The 23,479-nt window shown below is 30.8% G+C and overlaps 1 protein-coding gene across 1 annotated transcript in view; it reads left to right on the forward strand.

Moving 5' to 3' along the window:
- LOC148279202 (suppressor of lurcher protein 1-like) overlaps positions 1-23,479 on the forward strand; it is a 422,275-nt gene that overhangs the window by 323,361 nt on the left and 75,435 nt on the right. Inside the window, exon 9 of the mRNA XM_088230326.1 lies at positions 10,871-10,948. Within this exon, the coding sequence (XP_088086452.1) occupies positions 10,871-10,948 (78 nt within the window). The remainder of the gene's footprint in view (positions 1-10,870; positions 10,949-23,479) is intronic.

Raw genomic sequence — 23,479 nt, forward strand, 5'->3', positions numbered from 1 at the left:
CCCAACCGGAAATTCGGAACTCTTTTGTTCTATGCAATAGAGCAAAATGGTACATCTATAAAAAAACTCAGCAAAAAGTTGACTCTAAAGATAATATTTTTTTTATATATAAATCAATAAATCATGTTTTGATTTCATTGGGCTAAAATTATTCGTAGAACATAATTATTTCTTCCACCCTTTCTCCTTAAGAAAAACCAAATATTCCCTTTAACATTTCAATCGTTCAGAAGTTTTGAAACAATAGTCGATTCTTCAAATAGTTACACAAGTATTTTCAATGCATTATAACTTGGAAATTTCTGAATCAGTATTTAAAACCGCTTGATATTTGCAACCCAAATATTTAATAATTGAACGACTCTATCTTCTTATTTAAGTTATTTGGATGTTTTATCATAAATCGCTCAAAGAATTTCACTCAACTGAAAACAGATAAATACTCATCGAATTATTTAGAATATTTTCATTTATTATATTAGTTTATTCGTTTTTTATATTATATAAATTACAAAACATTTGAAATACGTGTCTTCACGAAGGTATATTGCCATGCCGTTTTCGACTCTATAGGTAAAAATACCCAGGTAAAATTCCTGAAAAAAAATCTAATGGAGGTAAGTCCGCCTCGTAGTTTAGTGGTTGATATATTTGCCTACCATGTTTGAGGTCCTAGGCTCAGTTCCTGGCGGCGTGGACATAACATTTTGGTTTTGTTGGTTGTATACTGCAGTATTTCACTATTTCTGGACTTGCATTTGAAGTGTAAGACGGATTACCTTTCCAATCATGTAATAAAAATAATTTAAATGTGGTGATATTTTTTATAAGAAAAAACATCAAATCGGTTCAGTTTTGAGGTGCGGAAGATGGGACAACAATACGTTTGTTTTTGACGATTTTAGTTAAGCATAACCAGTCCAACGTGCAGTTTTTTTTGGCACAATATCGAGGAGCCATTTGCAAGAGAGTGACAAAAAACTGTATACAAATACCTATTCATCAAAATTGTGTGACAATTCATATCATTTTCAGAACGTTTCAAACATATCAACATGCCATTATTTTTTTATGTATTTTTAGATCTTTCTGGTACTAAGAGATACGTATAACTGATTATTTTACCTTAGCGTTACTTACAATCTTGTAGTCTACGGACTAAAACAACACGCATGCGCTTTTGATGTCAGAATATATTTTAAAAGATACAAACATAAATTATTTTCATAAATAAAAATAAAGAATTAAAAAAACAAACTATTTCACTTTGATATAACTCAAGCAATAAATTAAGTTCAGTGTGATTAAATTTAAGCGGACGTTTTGAAATCTACCATTTTAAGTATTAGGTACAGTATTAAAATATTCTCGTAGCGCTTTTCGAAAATTGCTCAGCGCACGAAAATTGACGTTTAATCGGTAAATTTTCTTTGCTTCTGTCTCGGTGTATTACAAAAGCTCTTGTGACAGCTTGATGTGACTAGAATAAACACGGCCAACCCAGAATACGAAGGAAAGAGAAACACGAACGTTCCGCAAAATGTCAGCTTTGTACACGATTGGCGGAAACATTAAGCTCAAAACATATTTTGGTAAAGAATAAAGCAATGATAAACCCTACAGGATTAATTTATTCATAAAAAAAAACATAAACAGTAGTACAACGAAATGCAATTTCATATACAAGATTTTGAGGCATTTTTAAATTGCTTGTTGAGTCACTCTCAATGATCGTGTCAATTTTTCTTGACTTTGACACAAATCTTCATCAAGTACTGCCTTCAATTCTGTGTCTTCGAAAATCATTCATATACATGTAATAAAGCGGGTGATACAAAAGATTGGAAACGTTTGGAAGAGACCTGTATTCAGCAGTGGAGAGAATAAGGCTGAAGAAAAATAATAAGATATAAATATACGGTTCACATACATATATGCATAAGGGTGGGCATATTGCCTTAAGGCATCTTTTTCTTACAATCCCAAACCGTTCAATTTAAGAAAATCAATGATATATAATATCAACAACTTGATTCCATTTTCTAATAGTAAGTTATTTACAACTCGTTGAAAATGGCCCTCAAAATTAAATATTTGGGTTAATCATAAGAACGCAAATATTTATTTTTCTAAAAATATATATTTTTTTAAATATATAGATAAGTTAACTTTAAAGGAACGGCGAGCACTTGCGGACCTTTTATTTATTGATAAATTACTTCATGGCCAATTGATTGCCCAGACCTACTCTCCTCGATTCATTTCAATATCCCATCTAGGTGGACAAGACACACAAAACTTTTTCATATATCAAAATACAATACGAATGCAGCAACAAATTCACCTTTTTATCGTGCCCTTACCTTGTACAATCAAGTAGATACTTTTGACATTGAAATTTTACTAGACTCTGCAACATCGTTTAAAAATAATATTCTGAAAAAAAAAATATTAAACTGTAATTATCCTCACTTATATATTTTTTTATGATACTCTCGCTCGCGCACACACATATACACATACACACCCTCCCACCTCTCTTACTCACACACACAAACACCCTTTTTTGACATACCTAGTAAAAAAATTAGGCTCTAATTGGAATACAACTAAAATGTCATTTTATACCTAAGCAATATTCTTCCTACTTGTTGTTTTGATATATTTATTGAGTTGTATTCTGTTGCCTTCATAAAAAATAAAAAAATATATGAACGTGTAGGTCTGTTGAAATATTTTTAAAATGAAAAAAAATATTGATAGCTATATAGACACATTAAAAAAATATATTAAATACATATCTACACGATACTATACTATGTAAGAGAGGAGGGGGTGAAGAGCGAAGGAAAGAGAGAGAAGAAAGGAAAAACTAAAATATTTAGGAAGTGACGTTTCATACGTGATTTTAATGTAAATAAAGAAGGGGCATTTCTCATATTATTGTATAGATTACTCCATTATCGGGCAGGTACTACTGTGGAAGAGGAGGCAAAAAAATTAGAAAATAAAATAATTAAAATTTCACATTTTTGTTTTTATTTTTCTAATCTTGCGAACTTTTTGCCTTATTTGTTACTCTACTTAGTTTTTACTTTAATGAAAATCAGGTTGTGGTCCTGTCAACTTGTTTCCCATTTTCTAGTTGTGAGTTATTTACAACCCGTTGGGATTGGCCCTCAAAATTAAATATTTGGGTAAATCATAAGAACGCAAATATTCATTTTTCCTTTAAAAAAAAATATTTTTAGTAATAAGTGTTTGCGTAATTATAATTTTTGCAAGTATTTCAATTTAGGGACCATTTTTTAGTCGAAAATAACCGCATTAGAAAATGGGAAACAAGTTATGGTACTTCTCGGACCTCCTGATCCAGAGTAATACTAGCCACGGAACCACAATCCGTCACAACTACATATCGCACTTTATTTGTCGTTACGGTACAACAATTATATTTTAGGGGTATTTTTTTAGACCTGGGTACCAAAGGTTTTGTGATACCGTGCAAATATCAGAGCCATTAAATATAGAAGGCACTTCACTCTAATAATATCAACTGTCAGCTACACGAGACTTTTGACTTATTGTATTATAATATACGAGTATATTAAGAATCTTACCATATTTTATATAGTGTTTTTTATACCTAGTATTAAGAAAAAACACCATCAGACTTTTCTTCATACAAATGTATTCTTATATTCTTTCCCTGGATTATGACACTATAACAATTATTTTTTTTAAAACTATAGATATTTACCAATGGCGTGTTTTTGTTGTTTTACTGTTTTGATAAGTTGTTTTTTATGGAAGCTAATACCATCTAAAAACCCAAAAACGCGCTCTGTTATATCTGTCGTCTCCGGACGTATGATATACATATACAATAAATAATTTTGGGAAACAGAAATAATAATGGCACAGAAAGTTCTGTTGTAAAACTAAAAAAAAAAACTAAATCGGTTCAGTTTTGGGGTGAAGTGATAGGTCGATTTTTTCCTCAAAAGCCACCGCCTGTCCTCTTAATGACACCGAAAAAATTATAACCGTGTTATTTTTACATTATCAACACCTTCGTTTTCTTATCTACACCTAGTGGTACATAGGACACTGCATTGGTATTCCAATTGCAGCATGTATAGAACATTTTTGTTACATGGAAGGTAAGGTGATTAATCTTACGCACCACCTGGTGCTAGTCCGGGAACATTGAAATATTGCAATGTAGAATCACATTAACTAATATTTGACGTTCACCGTGCCAGAAATCAAACCAAAGACCTCAAGAATTGTCGAACTGTCTCCGCTCGATTACCTTTTTCAAGATTTTCTCTGAGAGCAGTTTAAAATACCCGTACAGGGTACTGGTTTGATTTCACATACAGAACTGTATTATTTATTAGGATCCTTCTAGTATGTAATCTGTTATAGCCAAACAGCCTCGAGAAACTTGTTTGGGTAGAGCCAAGAATAATACCCGCAGTCTCTCATCTAGAGATATCTCAGAAACTTCTTTTGGATTTTTTGGATCATAAGAGAGTATTTCCGTTCATGTGGCCCCAAAATTTTTGAGCTACTCTTGAGTCTACTTCACACTAAAAAAAATGTAAAGAGTTCTCAGTACGCAAATATTTTCGAAAACACTGGCAGTACGCAGAACGAATCCTAACATCTTCAATGCTTTACCACTAATTGTCTCTATATGGTCATGAAATGTCAGGGGGCTCACAAATCTAGCTCCCAGATCCTTAACATTTGATGTTAGTAGCAGATTCTGGTCATTCATTTTGTAAGGTGTTCGAGCCTTAGTTCACTAAGGCACGAACACCACCGGACGTGACCGAATACTTGAAAACATTAAACCTAAGTTTGTTTCGCCTTTCCCATTCACATAACATGTTAGATATATCCGCTTGGAGAAGACAAAAGTCGTCAAAAATTGTCACCTTTAAGAAAAGTTTTAAGTCATCCGCAAATAACAGAAAACGCGAGTTAGTCAGTTCAAACATTTATGCAGTCAGTTTCAACATGTAGTTCAGTGTTCAGTTACCCAGTAAAACATTTTCGCAGATACTCTCTTTGTTAAACTGTCTATACGACATGTAATAAACACCCATCGAAATATAACCTCGTTTTTTTTCTGTCAACCTCCATCTAGGTAGTAGCTTCCATGCATCCACAAGCATTAATTTTTACACAGTTTATACAATTTATAAAAAACCACAATGTATTAGGTAATGCAATTTCTGTGACTTCTGCCGTATGTTTGGTTTGTTATGCATTTTTATGTAATGCATAGACACTACAGTTTGAATATTATATTTCGCATGCCTGCTGAGAATTATAGTATGGACAAATAAGAGTGATAAAAAGATTTCAACCATAGAATTAAGAATAGTCCAGAAGGAGCGTAGAATCATATTTGAATACATCGGACTGTGTCCGAAAATCCCCCCACTATGCTCTATTTTCACCGCGCGCATTCGTGTTTTCATTCATTGATGTTTTCCAGATAATGTCTGTCAAATGTCTACCCACAGAGTTGTTTAATCCGAGGTCCCACTTTCATTAGTGCTCTCATTAGACAAAGTAGGGTAAAAAAATAAACTACCCTGGCAACACAAAATAAATGTCCATTTTCTTTTCTTCAACAATCTGACAGATTGAAAAATAATTCAAGTTTTAAGTAATGTATACGCTACTTACAGATTCATTTGCTAATTACAGATGAATAGTGATCCCATCCTGTTTCTTTAAGATCCGAGCAGAATTTCTACACTTTAAAATGACACAACACGGAAAAATTGAATTCAAATCAGGAGTTGCGTATTGAGCTACGTCTACTAAGAAACGAATGGGTCCTATAGTAAAACTACTCATTATGAGTAGTTTAGTCGTCTTCTGTTTGATGCTCGTAAGCGGTTTCTGTACTATTCTTAATTCTATGATTTCATGATATCTTAATATTTTTGAGTTAAATTTATAATTATAGTGTACCTCAAACCAAAGTTATTCACAAATTACAGGATTTAGAAATTGTGTTGAATATATCAGAGTCAGCATCCTATGTATTTTCTATACATATATAAAAAAATTGCCGAATGATACGATTGAGCAAACTCCTTTCTACCCAAAACTTTAATTTGGGTTGAAAAAATAAACTCGGTCCATATTTTACCGAAGTTTTTTCTCATACTTTGTAACGCCAGACATTAGGGGTTGTGCGGAGGGAGCGGCCGGGCGCGGGCGGTTCCAGGGCGGGAATCTGACATTTGGGCGGGAAATACACGTCGTTCATGGCCCCCAACCAGAAATAAATTGTCACCCTTACAGACAGTCCAAATTAGAGACGCTTTATATGATGAAATAACTACATGTCCCTCGATAAAATAAGCCTTCTTGTAATTATTGAACCTTTTGCTGAAACTAATTTTAAACAAAGTGACTTAAATTATACGCAATACGATATGAAACGTGCTTATCCTTAAAAGATTTTAAGCAACATTGATGAAAGTTTTTTTTTAGTTCACAAAAGTCAAAAGTGTTTTTTTTTTATTATTTTCATCCGCAAACGTCGTAAGATGTAAAAAAAATAAGATGAATAGAGAATAAAAATTAATTCCTTTTTTCAACGACTCTTACTTACTCCAGAAGTATATCATACATTGTATTCATTTTATTTTTTATGATAAATGGCTTAAAGTATCTTAAATGATTTACATGATTATGACAACAACAGTGGCATGCATGTAAATATATTTTATTTATCCATACAAATATTTACATATACATACACATACATATATATATTCTCTTTTATACATACATATACACATATATATACATGAACTATTTATTTTTGCACCACAACATGCTAAATAGTCCAATTAAGTAGTGAATTACAGCACGGAACATCCAGTTTGACTTTTTGTCATACATATTTATCCGCGTTTTCGATTGCATTGCATTAAGAAAAAAGCTAATTAATTTGTTTTGTCTTTTTATTATAAGAATTTTCCAGTTGAAAAGCAATATTTTTCAAACAAATTACAAAAATCACACTCACGAAGGATGGGACACTAAAAATAAAATAAAATACCTAAACTCATTAAAATAGCATTATATCAACTTATTAGTTAACCCGAAACAATTTTGATAATGGTCCTTAAGATAAAAATAACTTTATTAAATTTACTTTCATATAACTTTGAACTATCTATCCTTACCTCTGTTTTGTATAAAAACCTTGAACACCTTAATAAAGATACCAGTCTCGAAGATGTCGCAAAAGCGATGAAACCGGTCACTGGATATTCCAAATTTATGAATTAAAGTATCACTCGTCTTTTATTTATATAATAAATTTATTATAAGTGTTTCATATTACATCAGTTTTTTTTGAATTATTTTTTATATTCTTGAAAAACCCCGTTCCGAAATGTTTGTATTTTGTTTTTAAACTTATGTTTAAACATACAAATATAACTTTTGCATTACATTTAATTTTATCATAAAAGTGAGTTTGCATAATTCTAGATGGCCTTGAAAAAACATGGGTCTATTAATTTATTTATTTTAATAATTCCTAAGTTCTTTATTTATTTACATTTATCGAGCCACAAGACTGTCTCATAAGTTTAATCCGTTTTTTTTTTTCAAATAAAGAGTCCAAGAGGACACAACAAAAAAAAATACAATAATATATTCTTCTTCATTATTTTACAAATAGTCAATAATTCATAGCATCTTCACCGGGCACTACACAAATATCGCGAGCAGCTTTATTCCCAGAAGGTTGTGTCGAAAATGCTCACATTCGTCTACTTGACATTCCATTTTGAAACCTTGTAATAAAATAAAATGATATATGTAACATAAAAGCAAAAACACAAATTCTTGTAAAGCAAAATATTTTTTTTCAAATGACGTTTACTTTTTTCATTCTTTATACTTTTTGGGCGTTAAATTTTAATTTAAAAAAAAATGGATACAACTTATTTACACCTAATACAACAATAATATTTTAGTATAAAAAGAATATCATTAAAAAATAATACAAAGTTCATCAATATGTACAGAATTTAAAAAAATGATATTCATGAAACAACAAACTCAAATAACTTAATAATCAACAATATTTATAGTTCATCCAAATTTTTGTAGACAAGGACTTGATTCAACTACCTGGGGAGATGTTAATAGTAACATACTACAGCATATATGAAGAACTTTTGACCCGTCATTGGCCGGTTTATTGGTAAATGTTACACAGTGAGTAACGTGGCCACTTAAACAAGCCAATTAAAGGTCATAAGCCTTGTAGATGCCTAGACTTCTATTTTACTTTAATCTAAAATGTTCTTCATCTATGTTATAATATGTTAACTTAAAAATCATTTAAAAAATCAGAGTTTCTTACTCAAATCCCTCCTAAGAAAAATTCAGTTCTGAACCTCTTTCTCTGAATGATAAGGAGAGGTCTCTCTGAGCATAAATTGTGCGAACTTTGGTAATAACATAATTTATACTATAGGAAAACTAAATACATTAAGTAATTCTTATCTAAATCAAAGTGAATTATGCCGACGCGTTAAAGTCATTGTAGACAGCAGTAAAATATTATAAATATTTTTGGATACAGCAATGCTCTCTGTGTAATTTTACTTCAAACAACTTTCAAAATCTGTTCTCAAATTCTTGTTTTATATTTTGTACCATAGATGGCAGGATAGAAAATAGCGAGAAAATGTTCCATTTTCCTTCTCTGTCGGCGAACGTTTAAACAGAACCCTTTTTCTAGTTGGTTTGCGTCTCGGCTATATTGAAATTTCTTTTCCATTGCCAAGATGGCGCTGTAATTCAAATAAAATGAGATTGTAGGTACATCAACATAAATAAAGATTAACAATATGTCCAAATGTATGCAGACAAGCTGGATTTCCTCTCTTGGGAGTTATATAGATCTAAATTTGTTGCAACAGGGAGGGAAAATCTTTTTTAGAAGGGATATGGAAGTCTAGGCATTTACAGAATTTATGACCTGTCACTGGCTGGTTTAAATGACCACTTAACATACTGTGTTACATTTTAATTGTGCCCATGTTTAAACATCCACATTTCCTCAACTCTTCTATCTGTTGACTTTTATTTATTTATCAGGCACAATTAAAATAAAAGTTGTTGTGCAAAGGAGTTGAAACCTTTATGACGTGGGTGAGATTCATCCGGCTGAACCAATTCACCTACAGGGCAACGCCTGAAAACAAGTTTCCACAATTCGCCCTAATGAATCTCACTTATAGGTCATAAGCCCTTGTAAATGCCTGTACTTCCACAATTCCTTCCCAAAAATGTTTTTTCTCTCTGTTGCAATAAATTCTGAATTTAATACAGTGAGGAAATTCATCCCTTCAGGAAAAATATGATACAAAAAATATATTCTTATGCGCGGTAAAAATAAAAGCATTGAATTGTAGGGCGAAGTACAGTCATGAAAATGTATGAAAAAAAATAATAAAAACGATTTTCGGATCGGGTTGTGGTCCTGTGGCTAGTGTCTTGGACTCACGGACCAAAGTTTCGTGGTTCGAATCCCACTTTACCCCTGTTTGATTCCATTTTCTAATAGGGAGTTATTTACAACTCGTTGAAAATGGGCTCTTAAAATTAAATATTTGGGTAAATCATAAGAACGCAAATATTTATTTTTATAATTTTTTTTTTTAAAAAAAACGAACTCCTTTCAACTACGTCACTAGTTTTCGTGAATCAACCAATGATAAGAGAGTTGTGATAAATTTCAACTGACAAATCGACAGAACTGACCGAAAAGAAGGAGAAGAGAACTTGAGACGTCACAAGCGGAGTAATCTCAAAAATACAAAAAAAAAAAAACTTAGCCCTAATAAGACGGTATACTTCAACAGTCTATTAGCACATAAAAAAAACGAAAAAACCACTGAATTTCCTCCTTAAATTAACATAGTTTTTGCTACCCTTCGAGCAATTTCATGAATCACGAGAAAAAAGAAAATATTTATCTGACATTAGCCTTTCATATATTCGAGGTTCACATAATTTAATTTTTGAAAAGTTATGTTAATAAATTGACCTTTATAAAATACCGTAGTGGAAATGAACTTTTGTAAGTGAATTCAATACGATTAAATTAACATAGTTTTTTCTTCTGTTTGAGTAATTTCAATATGTTCATGAGGACGAAGGAAATATTTTTCTGACATGAACCTTCCAAATAATTCAACAAACTTACAGTGGAAGCTGAAATGAAAGCTTAATTTTGACCCTGGGTCTTTAAAATGGTTTTCGAGCATGTGAAGGGAGGGCATTAAAAAAATGTTCTGTATCTGAAATAAAACCAGAACCATGGACGAATGTTTTCGAGTCGATAGCTGAAACATCTTGGAAAAGAAAATACTATAGGAAATAGTCCGTCACCTGAAGATATATACTTGGAAAAAGTTAAGCAGTTTAACTGTACAACGAAGTTTCTCGAAAACGTACAAAAAAAATGCTTTGAACTACATTACAAATTCTTAAGAATCATCCAATGATAGTGTTGTGATAGATTTCCGGTCTCCAGAAAGCTAATTTACCAATCAGCAGAACTTTCCGACGAGAAACTGTGACGTTACAGGCGGACCAATAGAGAAAAACATCCAAGCCAATTGAGAAAAAGTATTTCTTGATTTTTTCATGCAACTGGCGGGAATTGAGCCTGCGATACCAGTTTTATAGTAAGCCGTCTAAAAACTGCACCAAGATCCCTGTCGCACTAATATTTAATGTTAATTATCGTTTTTATTAATGAAATAAGTAAAATTAGGTACTCTTAAATTCTGTTTTTTTGCAGATGCTGAAAAAAATCAAAAGCTTTTATTAGCACATCAAAAAACTTACACCGTGATTGGACCAGAAGTCAGTGCGACAAGTAAGTACATTACAAAATAATTTTGTCTTCAGATTTATTGCAAGAGGTTAGTGCTATAAGTGCCTACGTCAGAAGAGTTCATTGTTCAGGTAAAAGGGTTGTTTGTTTCTGTAGTGAATTTTCACAAATCGGCAAAGCAATTTATTAATTTTTCTACAAAAAATAACAAGATTTTTTGGTTACAATTACGTATGCGAACTTATTGACTTTTTACACGAAAATTTCAAAACCTTTATTGCCTATGTCAATATACGCGCTTTTTGATATAAAATATTAGTGATGAAACGGATAGTTGTTTGACCGGATATTGGATATTTTATAAGCCCCTGAGCCGGATACTCGGATATCCAGCCTCCAGATATCTGTTTCCCAAATACGATCGTTATCAATTAATCAATTTTGAGGCGTTGATTTCGTTAAATTTTCGCAGTAACGAATATAAGGTATCCTGTGGATATTAAGCTACTATCTGATCTTCGGCCGAAGAGTAAACCTTAGCCAGATATGCCGGATACCAGATAGTTACAGAATATCCGTTTCATTTCTTTTAAACATGCCGAAATATCATTTTGAAATACGCGTGTCAAAAATATGTTTTTCATGACTTGTGTACTTATACCGCTAAAATAATGTTTATTTAGACATAGGCACTTCCAGCATTAACCTCCATATTTACGTATTTTACATACGTCCATTTCACACATATCGTCCAAATCCACACATGGCACGGTAAAATTAAAATAATTGACGTTTGGTATATATATATATAGCGGCTACTCTCAGGTAAAAATCCTACAAAAGGAAATCGAATTATGATTAGTCGACGTCATGGTGTACTGGTTAGTGCATCCACCCTATGTTATTTTATCGTGCCGTGTGGATGTTTACTGTGGTGTGAAATGGGCCATAAAACGTCGTTTTATTTTTCAACAAACGTTCCAGCGCTTGAATTAACCAGTTCAACGACAACAGAAAACATACCTTCTCAAAATACTACTAACTACAGAAGAGGAGCCATTCTTTGTAACAGAAAAAATGAAAAGAGTATGTCAAAAATTTTAGTTTTTGAGTGAATATATTTTTGTGTGGAGTGACCCTGTAGAAAAATAATAAGTTTTGGTTTAGCTAAATTAAAATAACTCGTCAACTTTGTTGTTAAACATTTTATTAAATATTATCACTTACTGACTCTTCTATGTCTACCGGTTTCAAAGCGTACCCGTCTCCTCGTCAGGACAACAATTAAACTAACATGCAAATCCCTCGATACACCTTCACCACAGTTGTTGCAAAAAAATACAAACCCAACATGCTGATATGACACGTGCTTTTATTTGCAGTAAAGTACCGTGCACTGATTATAATTTATGAAAATCATGAGCAGCGTTGCCAACCTTCATCAAACTAAAATCGGTAGATTCAGAAAAATGAATCTGTAGATTTCAGTACTTGCCAAAAACTGTTATTTTAGAAATAGTTTCACATTTTTTTCATTTTCGTTTTGGGCGAAGGAGGTGGCTTAAAAAAATAGAAATGAAAAAGGCGAAGTGTTCAAGATGATTTAAAATCAGTAGAATTACCATTGAATTCAGAAGATCGGTAGGTTGCTCCAAAAATTGGTAGATCTACATTTTTTTCGGTAGCATTGGCAACGCTGATTATGAGTTTACTGGGTATAGGGTGGCCGGTACAATAGAACATCGTATAATGGGATATATTCAATATATAAGAGAGACAAGTACGTTTCGAAACCGGTAGACATTTAAAAGTCGGTAAGTGATCATAAACAACTATTTGGTAACATTTAATTAGTATCTTCTATAAGAAATTTGAACATAACTTCTGCTGGTAGTCATATAGTTATTACGTTTTTTTTTACTTTGTAACAATTATTTTTGTCTTATCTGCTTATAAACTTTTGTATGCCATTTTAACCATACTTTATTAAACATATTTTATGTGACATTGTCACTGCGCACTGCACATACGTCTGACTGGAAATTTGTGAGTGAAAAAGTGTCTTACAAGTCTTGTCTTGTCTTTTTTCTTCAAATGTTTTCTTAGTAGCCTAGGAATTTTATATTTAAACACCAAATGTTTCATAACCAGCTGATTTTTGCACATATGTTCCAGATGTGGTACTCAATTATTACTTAAAACTCCCCACCCTTTCCCCGCTTGCGTTAGATATTTAATTATACAGGATGTCCGGTGGTATATTATATATATTTTTTTTTATTTATTTACTTAAGTTAGTTAATATTACATTGTATATTAACTAATATATTTACAATTATAACAAATACTTATTAAATATTTCTTACATAACTACATTATTATAATAAACATAACATTTTTTTTTAAATCCGTAAGTTTTCTTTCATTCTTCATACTTTCAGGCATCTCATCATACAGTTTTAACCCTTTATACATTAAGCTATTTTGTGATTTTGTTTTTTTCTTAAGTGGTAGTCTTATCCTATTTCTATTTCTTGTCCTATATTTATGTACATTTCTATTTAATATAATTTCACTTATAAAATACTTTGGCATGAGATTATTAAACACTTTATATATAAATACAAATACATTATACAATAGTCTTTTCTTTATTCCTATCCAGTTCAATTGTTTTCATATTGTTTATTAAACCCTGTCACATCCGAAACCACGATGATCAGTAAGAGCAAGAAGACATATTGTCATATTAAAATATTTTTTTAGAACAAATAACATTTTTAAAAATAAAATATTAAAAAAAAAACAAATGGTTTTTTACTTCTGCAGCGGAGAAACGAGGAGGGGGGAGGGGAGTCTGATACTGCACCGCGCTCCCCTCACTTCTCTCCTGCAGAAGTAAGCAACCATTTGTTTTTTTTAAATATTTTATTATTGAAAATTTTCTTTCTTCTAAATTATGTTTTTAATATGCTTATATGTCTTCTGCCCATACCTGATCATTGTGATTTCGGATGTGACAGGGTTTAAAGAAAATCTTGTATACTTAAAACCGTTATAACTTTTTAAGACAAGCAGCTAGAATAATTTGGAGTATGGTGTTTTAATCACAAAATTCCGTTTTTGTTCATTACGAAAAAACGTTGGTTGAAAAAATGGGGAGTTTTAATTAATAATTAAGTACCACATTTAGAACACATGCACTATAATCAGCTGGTTATAAAACATTTTATGTTAACTATTTTTGGTCTAATATTCCTGGGCCCCGATTACAATAGGAAGTAAACATTTATCTTCAATTTTATCTACAAAGTAAAATTAAGTTTTCTGCATGAAAAGCAGAATACGAATACATTTTTTTCTTTTAAACATGTTCAGTTATAGGTTACCGACGAAGATACTTTAAATATTTATGCAAATATACTCATTTTCGTACACAAATATAGTTTTTTTTTTATTTACAGTCGAAGATAACTATGTTATGTTACGTAATAGGGGCCCTGGGCTATAGTGTAAACGTGAAGTTCAATTTATCCTTAAACTATTCTAACGCTATGTAAACTATTTTTTTACATAGAATACACAAATTTTTCGTATGTTTGGCTGTGCTTAAACGTACTTGCCATAAAACCTTTTAAATTTCAAGATATTTTTATTACTGGTTTTGATATTCCTCCTCAAAGTTACAGTATTAATACATTCTCGCAGCCATATCTTATGAGAGAAAAACCCAATTTTCGCACAAATATTCTACATTTCAAAGGCGTTTGTCGTTGCCTCACCCAGTTATATACATAAATTACATTCATTCGCTCACTTATGATGCTAAGCTGGGCAGCGCGGAGATGCACAGGAAACACCCTTAAACATGAAAAATGTCGGAGGTACATAATCTGTCAGACAAACGTTTCGTGTTCTAGGGTTAGGGGGAATTTTTTCCAGTTTAAGGAAACCTCGTCATCAGGATTTAAACTAAGATTTTTAGTTTTTTTCTGTTTGCCAGTATTTACTGTTTACCTTTTACATAGTTAGAGAAAATGCTTAATTCGTCACTTTTCGGATGGAAGTATGTTTTCTAAATACATTTTAAATTACATATTTATTTATTTACTAACGGCCGTGGCCGATTTGTACAAATTATACTGTATTGTAAATTGTAACGTTAACAAATTACAACAGGAATGGAGAATACCTTGAATAAGGAAATATGGAAGTCTAGGCATTTACCGGGCTTATGACCTTATTACAAAAAACGTTATTGTGTACAAAAAACATGTTTATAAACAAGTTTATAAATCTTACATACATAATATAACAATATTTAAGTTTGTCCAAATATTATGATGTCCACATAAGCGTATTATGTTTGTTGTATATGTTAGTTTAAATAAACGATTTTCATAAACAGATTAATTTTGATAAAATAAATAAAATCAAATTGGCTTTTTACCATGTATTTTTAATTTTATCTACCGACCGGTTTCAAAGCTATACAAGCTTCTCTATCAGAGTATACTTAACTAATTAATTCTATCATATTTTATGTTATGAGTATCATGCTGTAAATGGAACTAAAAATTGAGTATTTTTGTCTTGTAAGGATAGTAATGTGAGATGGATACGTTTAAAACGAAACAGCAGTGGACTAAAGGAAATATTGTTTATTTATTATGAATCGCATTTTAAATTTCTAAGATTTTTAATTTGTCTAATTTTAATATTTTATTTTCAGAATGAAGAACTTTTAATCCAGTGTCTTTTTGATTATTGTTTAGGTAGGTTTGCTTTATTTATTGTGAGAGTAGAATATAAATATGTTTTTATAAGTTTGAGCTTCTGTTTTTAATTTGATATTTTATCAATTAACTTCTCATTGGGTATATCCATTATTATTAACAATCTGTTTTTTTGTATAGTGTCATTTTTAATATTAGTGTTATCTAGTGGAACGTCAATTAACCTACGTATCATTGAATGGAACGTAGAATGTTTATGGGCCATTTGATGATTTGAGAAATGTTTAATCATTTTGTCAGTGTATGTATGTTGGTTTACGGTAAATTTCAAAATTTTTATTTTTTATTGCTAAAGGCAAGTCATAAAAATTTCATCGTTTTCTATTTCTAACATTAATTCAATTTCTTTATATATTGAATTTAGGAAGTTTAGGAATGTCTGAAGTTCTCGGTCCCTGTAAAGAGACAAAAAACATCGTCCACATACCGTCTTTATTTATTAGTTCCATAAACAGCTTAGTACTGATAAAATAAATTATAATATAATTTATTAGTTAAGTATACTTTGATAAAGAAGATTATATAGCTTTCAAAAAAATAAGAATAAACTAATTGGTTTTTATTTGTTTTATTATAATCAATAATCACAATGTTATTGCTTGAAAGATAAAATTCAGATCAATTAAGGTTCATTCATTATTGTTGTATTATCAGTCGTATCTATTTTCTATGCACAACTAAATGAGGATGTTGAACCAATATAGATAGAAAGTATACTTGTTTGTTAATAATGTTTCACGGGTCTCAAACTAATTGCATTTACTCTCTCTTAAAAAAAAAATATTTGTATTTATCTAAATAAGGATGTTTATATAAAAAAAAAGTATTCTGAATTTGCTAGAAATAATTCAACAATTGTTTCTGTATGCTTTTAGGAAGTGATATATTCCAGATATCGATATGGTCTGCAAATTCACTATAAATGCTTCATCTTTTATTTATTTAAATAATAAACGCAGGTACTCTTGGCCAAAAAGACGCAAGATTGGCCTTTTCTTTCTCTCGGTAAATGATAAACAATATTGATACTGATCACGGGAAAAACAATACATAATTCATTACACTGGTTTATTAAATAAAATATTGGTATGTATTTTACAAAAACGATTCTTTAGATTTGTATGAATCCAAGCTCCTGTCGAACATCGTATTATTTTTATACCTTTGAAATAATTATTCACAATTCTTTCATTGGTCATTTTTCCATCTTAAAAGACTAAAATTATTTAGTTCAGGATATATGTAATGGATAATTACATTTAAATAACTCAATATATTTCTTTCTTAAAGTGATTTCTCACAATGATTTATGTAAGATTTACAGAGTTTTAACATGCCAATTTTAAATAAGTCTCTAGTTGCCACGATATACATTTTTTTTTCAAATTCATTTATTTGACTGAAAAGGTATTTGTACTTCAAATTTTCCATCAAGGATATATAGAGTGGTAAAAATAAAAATTAACTATCGCTAGATAAAAAAATATAGTCATATTTTTGAAAAGGTATTCTTAATAAGAACAGTATTCTTTCAAATATATTTGTATCAAAATTATATACGAACATTGACAATAAATATATAAAAGTCATATTTTGCCGATAAACACCACGAAATGAATTATTAATAACGCTGCAACTATTACTTCGTCAAGTACTGATACTTTAAATACTGAATGAGTGTTTGTCTGTTCGTTTCTATTTCCTTCGCGTCGAAACGAAGCGACTGATAGACTTGATTTTTTTACAGAAAAATAGTTGTAGAGCCAAGAAGTGAAATAAGCTTATTTTCATTAACTTCGAAAAATTCCACTGCCTTGGGAAAGTTCTTAGTAGCAAAATGAATTCTTCTTTCACGTCGCAAGGAAGCAACCGATTGCCGAAGAGCTGACAAGTGTCACAAGATACTTTTCATTCCTCATACTCGTATCAACTCAAAACAGGACTTTTAGTCCCATAGAGTTGGTACTTATGTCTCAAATAATTTGTAATAAACAACCTTTAAATACAATACGAAAAGTCTATATGAAATATTTAAGGTTCATACAGTAGACAGTCTTTATAAAATAAATTCTTTTATACAAATGTATTAAAAATAAAAAATAAAAGAATTTGAAATGAAAATTTGAAAGTCACTCAGATACCAATTCCATACAAGTCATGGTCAAAATACCTTTGTCTTCAAAGGTGTAAAAAATTATAATAATCTTCCTTATGAACTAAAAACTATTAAAAATATTCTATCAATAAATAAATTTAAAGTTAATCTAAAGCTTTTAACTCGTGTAAAAACAACATTGAATTTTAATTAGTATGAATGTAATATTGTTTTATGTTTTTTCTTTATATATCCTATGATTTTATTTTTCTTTTTCATGTACTCGTATTTAAAATTATATAAACTCTTATAAATAAACAACTACAACAGTGTAAGTCACTTTTCAAGCACAAGAGTTAGTCTCTTTTTTTGGAGAGTTACAGTGATAACATTTACTAAATGTGTAAAAGTAGATATGTTTAGAATTTTACAAAAAAATCTACTTTTATGAAATTTATGAATAAAAAAAAATTTAAAAAGTAAATTAATAAAATTAAAAAATTAAAAATGTCGCTTCCTCCTGAAAATTATTCTTAGTATAAAAATAAACTAATAGAAAAACGATGCTACGTCACCGTGATTGTTAGAGGACCAGGGATCGATACAGGCTTCGTTTCATCCCTAAAAAGTCATGTGACAAGTTTAATGTCACAAGACATTTTTCATTCCTTATACTCGTCCGAACTCAACACAGGACTTTTAGTTCCATGGAGTTGGGACTTATGTTTCAAATAATGTTAAATAAACAACCTATGAGGCAATAAATCAATAAATGAATAAAATTGAATGGATTTACAAATATATTAAATCAGCAGTAATCCTAAAATAAAGCAAGGGTTCAAAAAGTAATGAAAAGGGGTGAAATTATGTTGGAACGATTGTGACTCGCCCTTTCCCGTAAATATTATATAAATACGTAGATATTAACACATTTAAGGGATGAAACATCTTGAGCTTACGATCTTAAAATGGATACGTTCAGATTTGAGCAAACATGTAAAGAATTTCAAGTTACGCCCGTCATAAAATTAGTATTCAGAAAGGATCTAGTAAAAAAAAACAAAAAAACAGCCACTGGCACTTTGGGGGCCTGCGACTTTTTTACTTTCGCATTTGACTTTGCGGTAATTTCGATATAAATCGGATGAACAGAATGGATGATGAGGGAGCCTGAATTCGGAATAAGGTTCCACCGCAAGAACATCAAACCTTAGAGTCCTTTTTAGCCTTTGGCGGTAGATTTATGAACCACCATAGGAATTTAAAAATTTACAAGGGTTTGTACTGCGGACATCCGATAATTAAGCTCAGTGGACTTTCTGAACTTAAACGGATCAAAAAGTCTGTTTAACGAGTATTTTTAGACATTAATTATTCATTGCAAGGTGTGGGTGGCATGGTTTCACGTTGAGTTTTCGATAACTTAACATCAATGTATTTATTTTATAGAGCGTATTTATGTAAATACGAATGGATATCTTAGTTTAATTAACTTTACTAAAATTTTGAATTCTCTATTCTTACCTCAGTTTTGTATAGATACATTGAATTTCTTAATTAATATACCAGCTTCGAAGATGTAGCGAAAGCAATGTAACCGTTCATTGGATATTCAAAATTTGTGTATTTAAGTATCACTCGTCTTTTGTTTTTATAATAAAGAACATCTTATAGCTCGTTCTTGATGTCAAGTAAGGTCTGGCCACGACCAATATTTGTGTATTTTCGAGGGTCTTGTGTACAAAAACTATAAGTATTTCAGAATATCTAAAACTATAACTAGATAGTCCGTTTTATTAACTATCGGAAATAGTTTACTGCAAGCAAGAAAAGGGTGTCGAGGTGACGTTATATCAATGCTTCTGGTGGTCTAAATTTGGGCTTGTGTGGGCACGGCGCGCGCTCAGTTCAGTTTTATCTCTGGAACGAGTTGGTCTATTTGGTAGCGTATGTAATAATCCAATGGGAGTATTAAGAATATTTCCTTTTTTTTACAAACAAAAAAATATTTAACAATACTGTTCTACTAAATGGCACTTTTTTTTTACATGACAATTAAATTTTAACGCCTTAAAGACGACGCCCGAGTATACTTGGGCGGCTATTGTACCTGTATTCAATAATTCCTACATCCGAGAAAACTCTTGCAAACTTTACCTGCAGAAAAGACTACTCCTGGAGTTATAGGGTAAAAATATAAAAAATGCTACTAGCCATGAAGCTTTTTTTCTAGTGTTAAGGCATTATCAAATCATTATGATGAATTAATATTTTTTAAGAAATTCTTTAATTTCTGAACCTTCGCTATGCATTATAATATCATATATAAACTTTCAGTCACATTTTGGGACCGAATTTGGTTTTACAAACAATATAAAATATATCAACAATTTGACATGTCCATCTTCAAATATTTGATGGACTTGATCGTGCCATGTCTTTCTCGGCCTTCCTCGTGTTGCATCCATCAACATTCGCTTCGTAGATCCTTTTATAATGCATGTCTCAGCCTTACACTGTTCACGGATCTCGACATTTGCGCACCTATCATATATCGTTTTACTACACATTCACCTGAGGAATTTTACCTACTCGACTTCATTTAACATACTTTAATAATTATTTTTCCAATTTCATACTTAGCTCTTATACATTAGAATTGGCACGAGAACTCTATTGTGAGCTGCTAGTTTTGCCTCCTGCGAAAAACATTTGTTTGCTCAAGTAGATTTCAGTGCACTGTTCACCCTGTTCCCGGCACTCACCCTCCTTTCAATATCTTTCTAAGTCTTTCCATCCCTAGTAAGCATACTCTCCAGATAAAAAAATTCTCCTACCTGATATTTTACTTATTTTTACTAACATAAACGGCAAATCTGCCTTTTACCAAAATTATAATACTAACATATTTGGATTGATATATTTTTTCTTAAAAAAACATAACTTTCTTTTTAGTCGAGATTTATAAAACAATTAAACCTAAAAATTATATAAGATTAAAAAACAAAGATTGACCTAAGAAGTAAACAACATATCCAGTAGAAAATTTAAACAATTTAAGAATAAATGTAAAAAACAAATTAAATAATATATTTTTTCAAATTAATATAACAAGAAAATCATAAGTACTGTTTCATACAGCTGGGCAAAGTGATCAAAAAATTGTATACATTCTGAAATGCATAAATAAACTAATATAATTACCATTCACCATCTTTAAAAAAGTTCAAATGGTTTGTTCTATAAGAACAATACCCTACACTAAATATATCAGATATATTATTTATTATAAGATTTACAGTGGATTTTTAAGTTGGTTCTAGTATTCTTAATATATTTCTGCTTATTGTTATGTAAAAGTCCACTGGGTTAGCGTGTTCATGGTGCAAGAATAGAAGTCGCCATACACTACATACAGCCCGGGGCCATGTCCCGTCATATAACTTTCCTTTGTACAGAATGGAATAGAAAAGGTAAAACAATCGACAATCGATGGAATAGAACGAAAATCAAAATTGGATACAAAGATATGTGGCAACGTTGTGCTGAAAACGATCAAATTGCGAGTCGAGAATATCAAAGAATATTCAAACTAAAAATACTACAACAACCATGCAAAACATTATCGAGGAATATGAAAACCTGGGTATATACAGGGCTTGTGACCTGTCATTGACTCGTTAAGAATTTTAATAGTCTAAATATATAAACACTCTATTATAATAGGTGCAGAAGAGAATTAACATGCTTGTTTCTGAATAACAGAGAATGGACGTTTTGTCTTTATTTCATCGATATTTCGTCATCAAATCAAATGCAATTTTCCACTCCTACTTTTCTTTATTCATCCTCCACCATTCCTCATCACATTCCTTCTTTTTCCTTCCCACTGACTCCATATTTTGTCCCTATTTCTTTTATTTTAATTTATATAAATAACATTGTTTCAATATCGTTTTATTTTTGTATACAGTTTAAACCATCATCGCTTTATTTTATTACAATGAGGAACTTAAGCCCTACGGGAAATCGGATACAAAAATGTTCTTTTGCGTGCGGTAAAAATTAGAGTATTAAATTGTGCAGCAAAGTTTCTTGAAAATGTACGAAAAAAATAATATAAAATATTTTAATAAAAACGCACTACTTTGATTGACGTCACTGGTTCATGTGAACCAACCAATGATGTGAGAGTTGGGAAGGATATCCGGTTGGTTTACCGTAAATGAACCAATAGGAAGAATTAACAGGAAACAACCTCTGACGTCACACGTGGAGTTGTTTCAGAAATACAAAACTTTAAAAAATCATAGCGCTGATAATACAAGTAAAAAAAATTTTTTTTTGGCTTAGTTTAATAGTCTTTTAACAAAAAAAAAACAAAAAAAAGACACTGAACTTCCTCATTATGTGAATACACGTTATTGGATGGCAAGCCCTACTATTTTTATAAATATTTAACCTTGTTGTTAATATGTTTGTATTTTAAATAAATAAATAAAATAAAATTGAAATGGCTACTTTACCTCTGTAACTTTCAGATAGATAGTTATTTATTTATTTACCGCAACATATCGATTCCTAAGAACAGGCATTGCCCATGTAGTAACTGATAAATTTCATTTATTTATGTTATTTTTGCAACACAATAGGCCAGGAGGCCCAATCACAGTGGTAAATTACATCACAAAACACCCAGGCTTGAGAAAAATTACATTGTTTTTTTGTGTTCTCATCGGGAATCGAACCCGGAACCTTCCGTGTGTGAGTCAAGCGTCTTGACCACTACACCACGGAGGCCACACCATTTACCATTCAGCGTATGTTTGAAAATCCATATTTACTATATTTTTCTAGCTGTTAACATCTTTAATTTTATCAATGCTTTATCTAATAAAAATAATTAATCAACCTGTGTCTTTATCTTCTATAATATTTTGACATTAAAAAAAAATATTGTTGCAGGCAAGTTATTTACTGAATTTCTCTTTTTTCTTACAAAAGTGAAATAATAAAAAGCTTCTATAGACTATGCCTGGTTTATTAATGGACACAGCCTTATATTGTGGACCTCTTTAGACAAACACAACTAGTTTTATAAGAAGCGTGTTCTTTTGTTTGCACCCCTAACAAATTTAACACACGGCATTATTTGTTTGGGGGTGATCGTAGTTTCGTTTCACCTTAGTTTGGCATAAGAAAAGAATTCTTTAATTTTCGTTGAATTAACAATTACAATTTTTTTATAGGTTTGGTAGCAAACAAACACTCACTGACTTTTAAATTATATATTTTATTTAAACGATTTCATATTTTTGGACTCCCAAAACACAAAACTTTACACAAATATACTGTATTATTCGTCAAAAAGGATAACAATTTCTCATTGATTTAACGTGTTATTATTACAGGTGTGTTCATTATTAAATTTAAACTATTAATTTGTTTTTTTTTGGGACTGACCCTAAAATCAATGCCAACTGTCATCTGACTTACTATTGTCTTAATGACAGCGCATAAATTGAATAGTACTTTTCCTGTATAAAAACAATAATTTCTCAATATATTCAAATTGCTGACACGCACGAATATCAACTTGCTGACAGCCATGGAATTAGTATACAACCTAAAGTCCCCCACTAGAAAAAAGTGAACACTTCAAAATTATTATATAATCAGTTT

The sequence above is a fragment of the Micrasema longulum genome, unplaced genomic scaffold (assembly GCF_059751315.1).
Source record: "Micrasema longulum isolate JH-2025_06_02 unplaced genomic scaffold, ASM5975131v1 h1tg000746l, whole genome shotgun sequence".
Lineage (NCBI taxonomy): Eukaryota > Metazoa > Arthropoda > Insecta > Trichoptera > Brachycentridae > Micrasema > Micrasema longulum.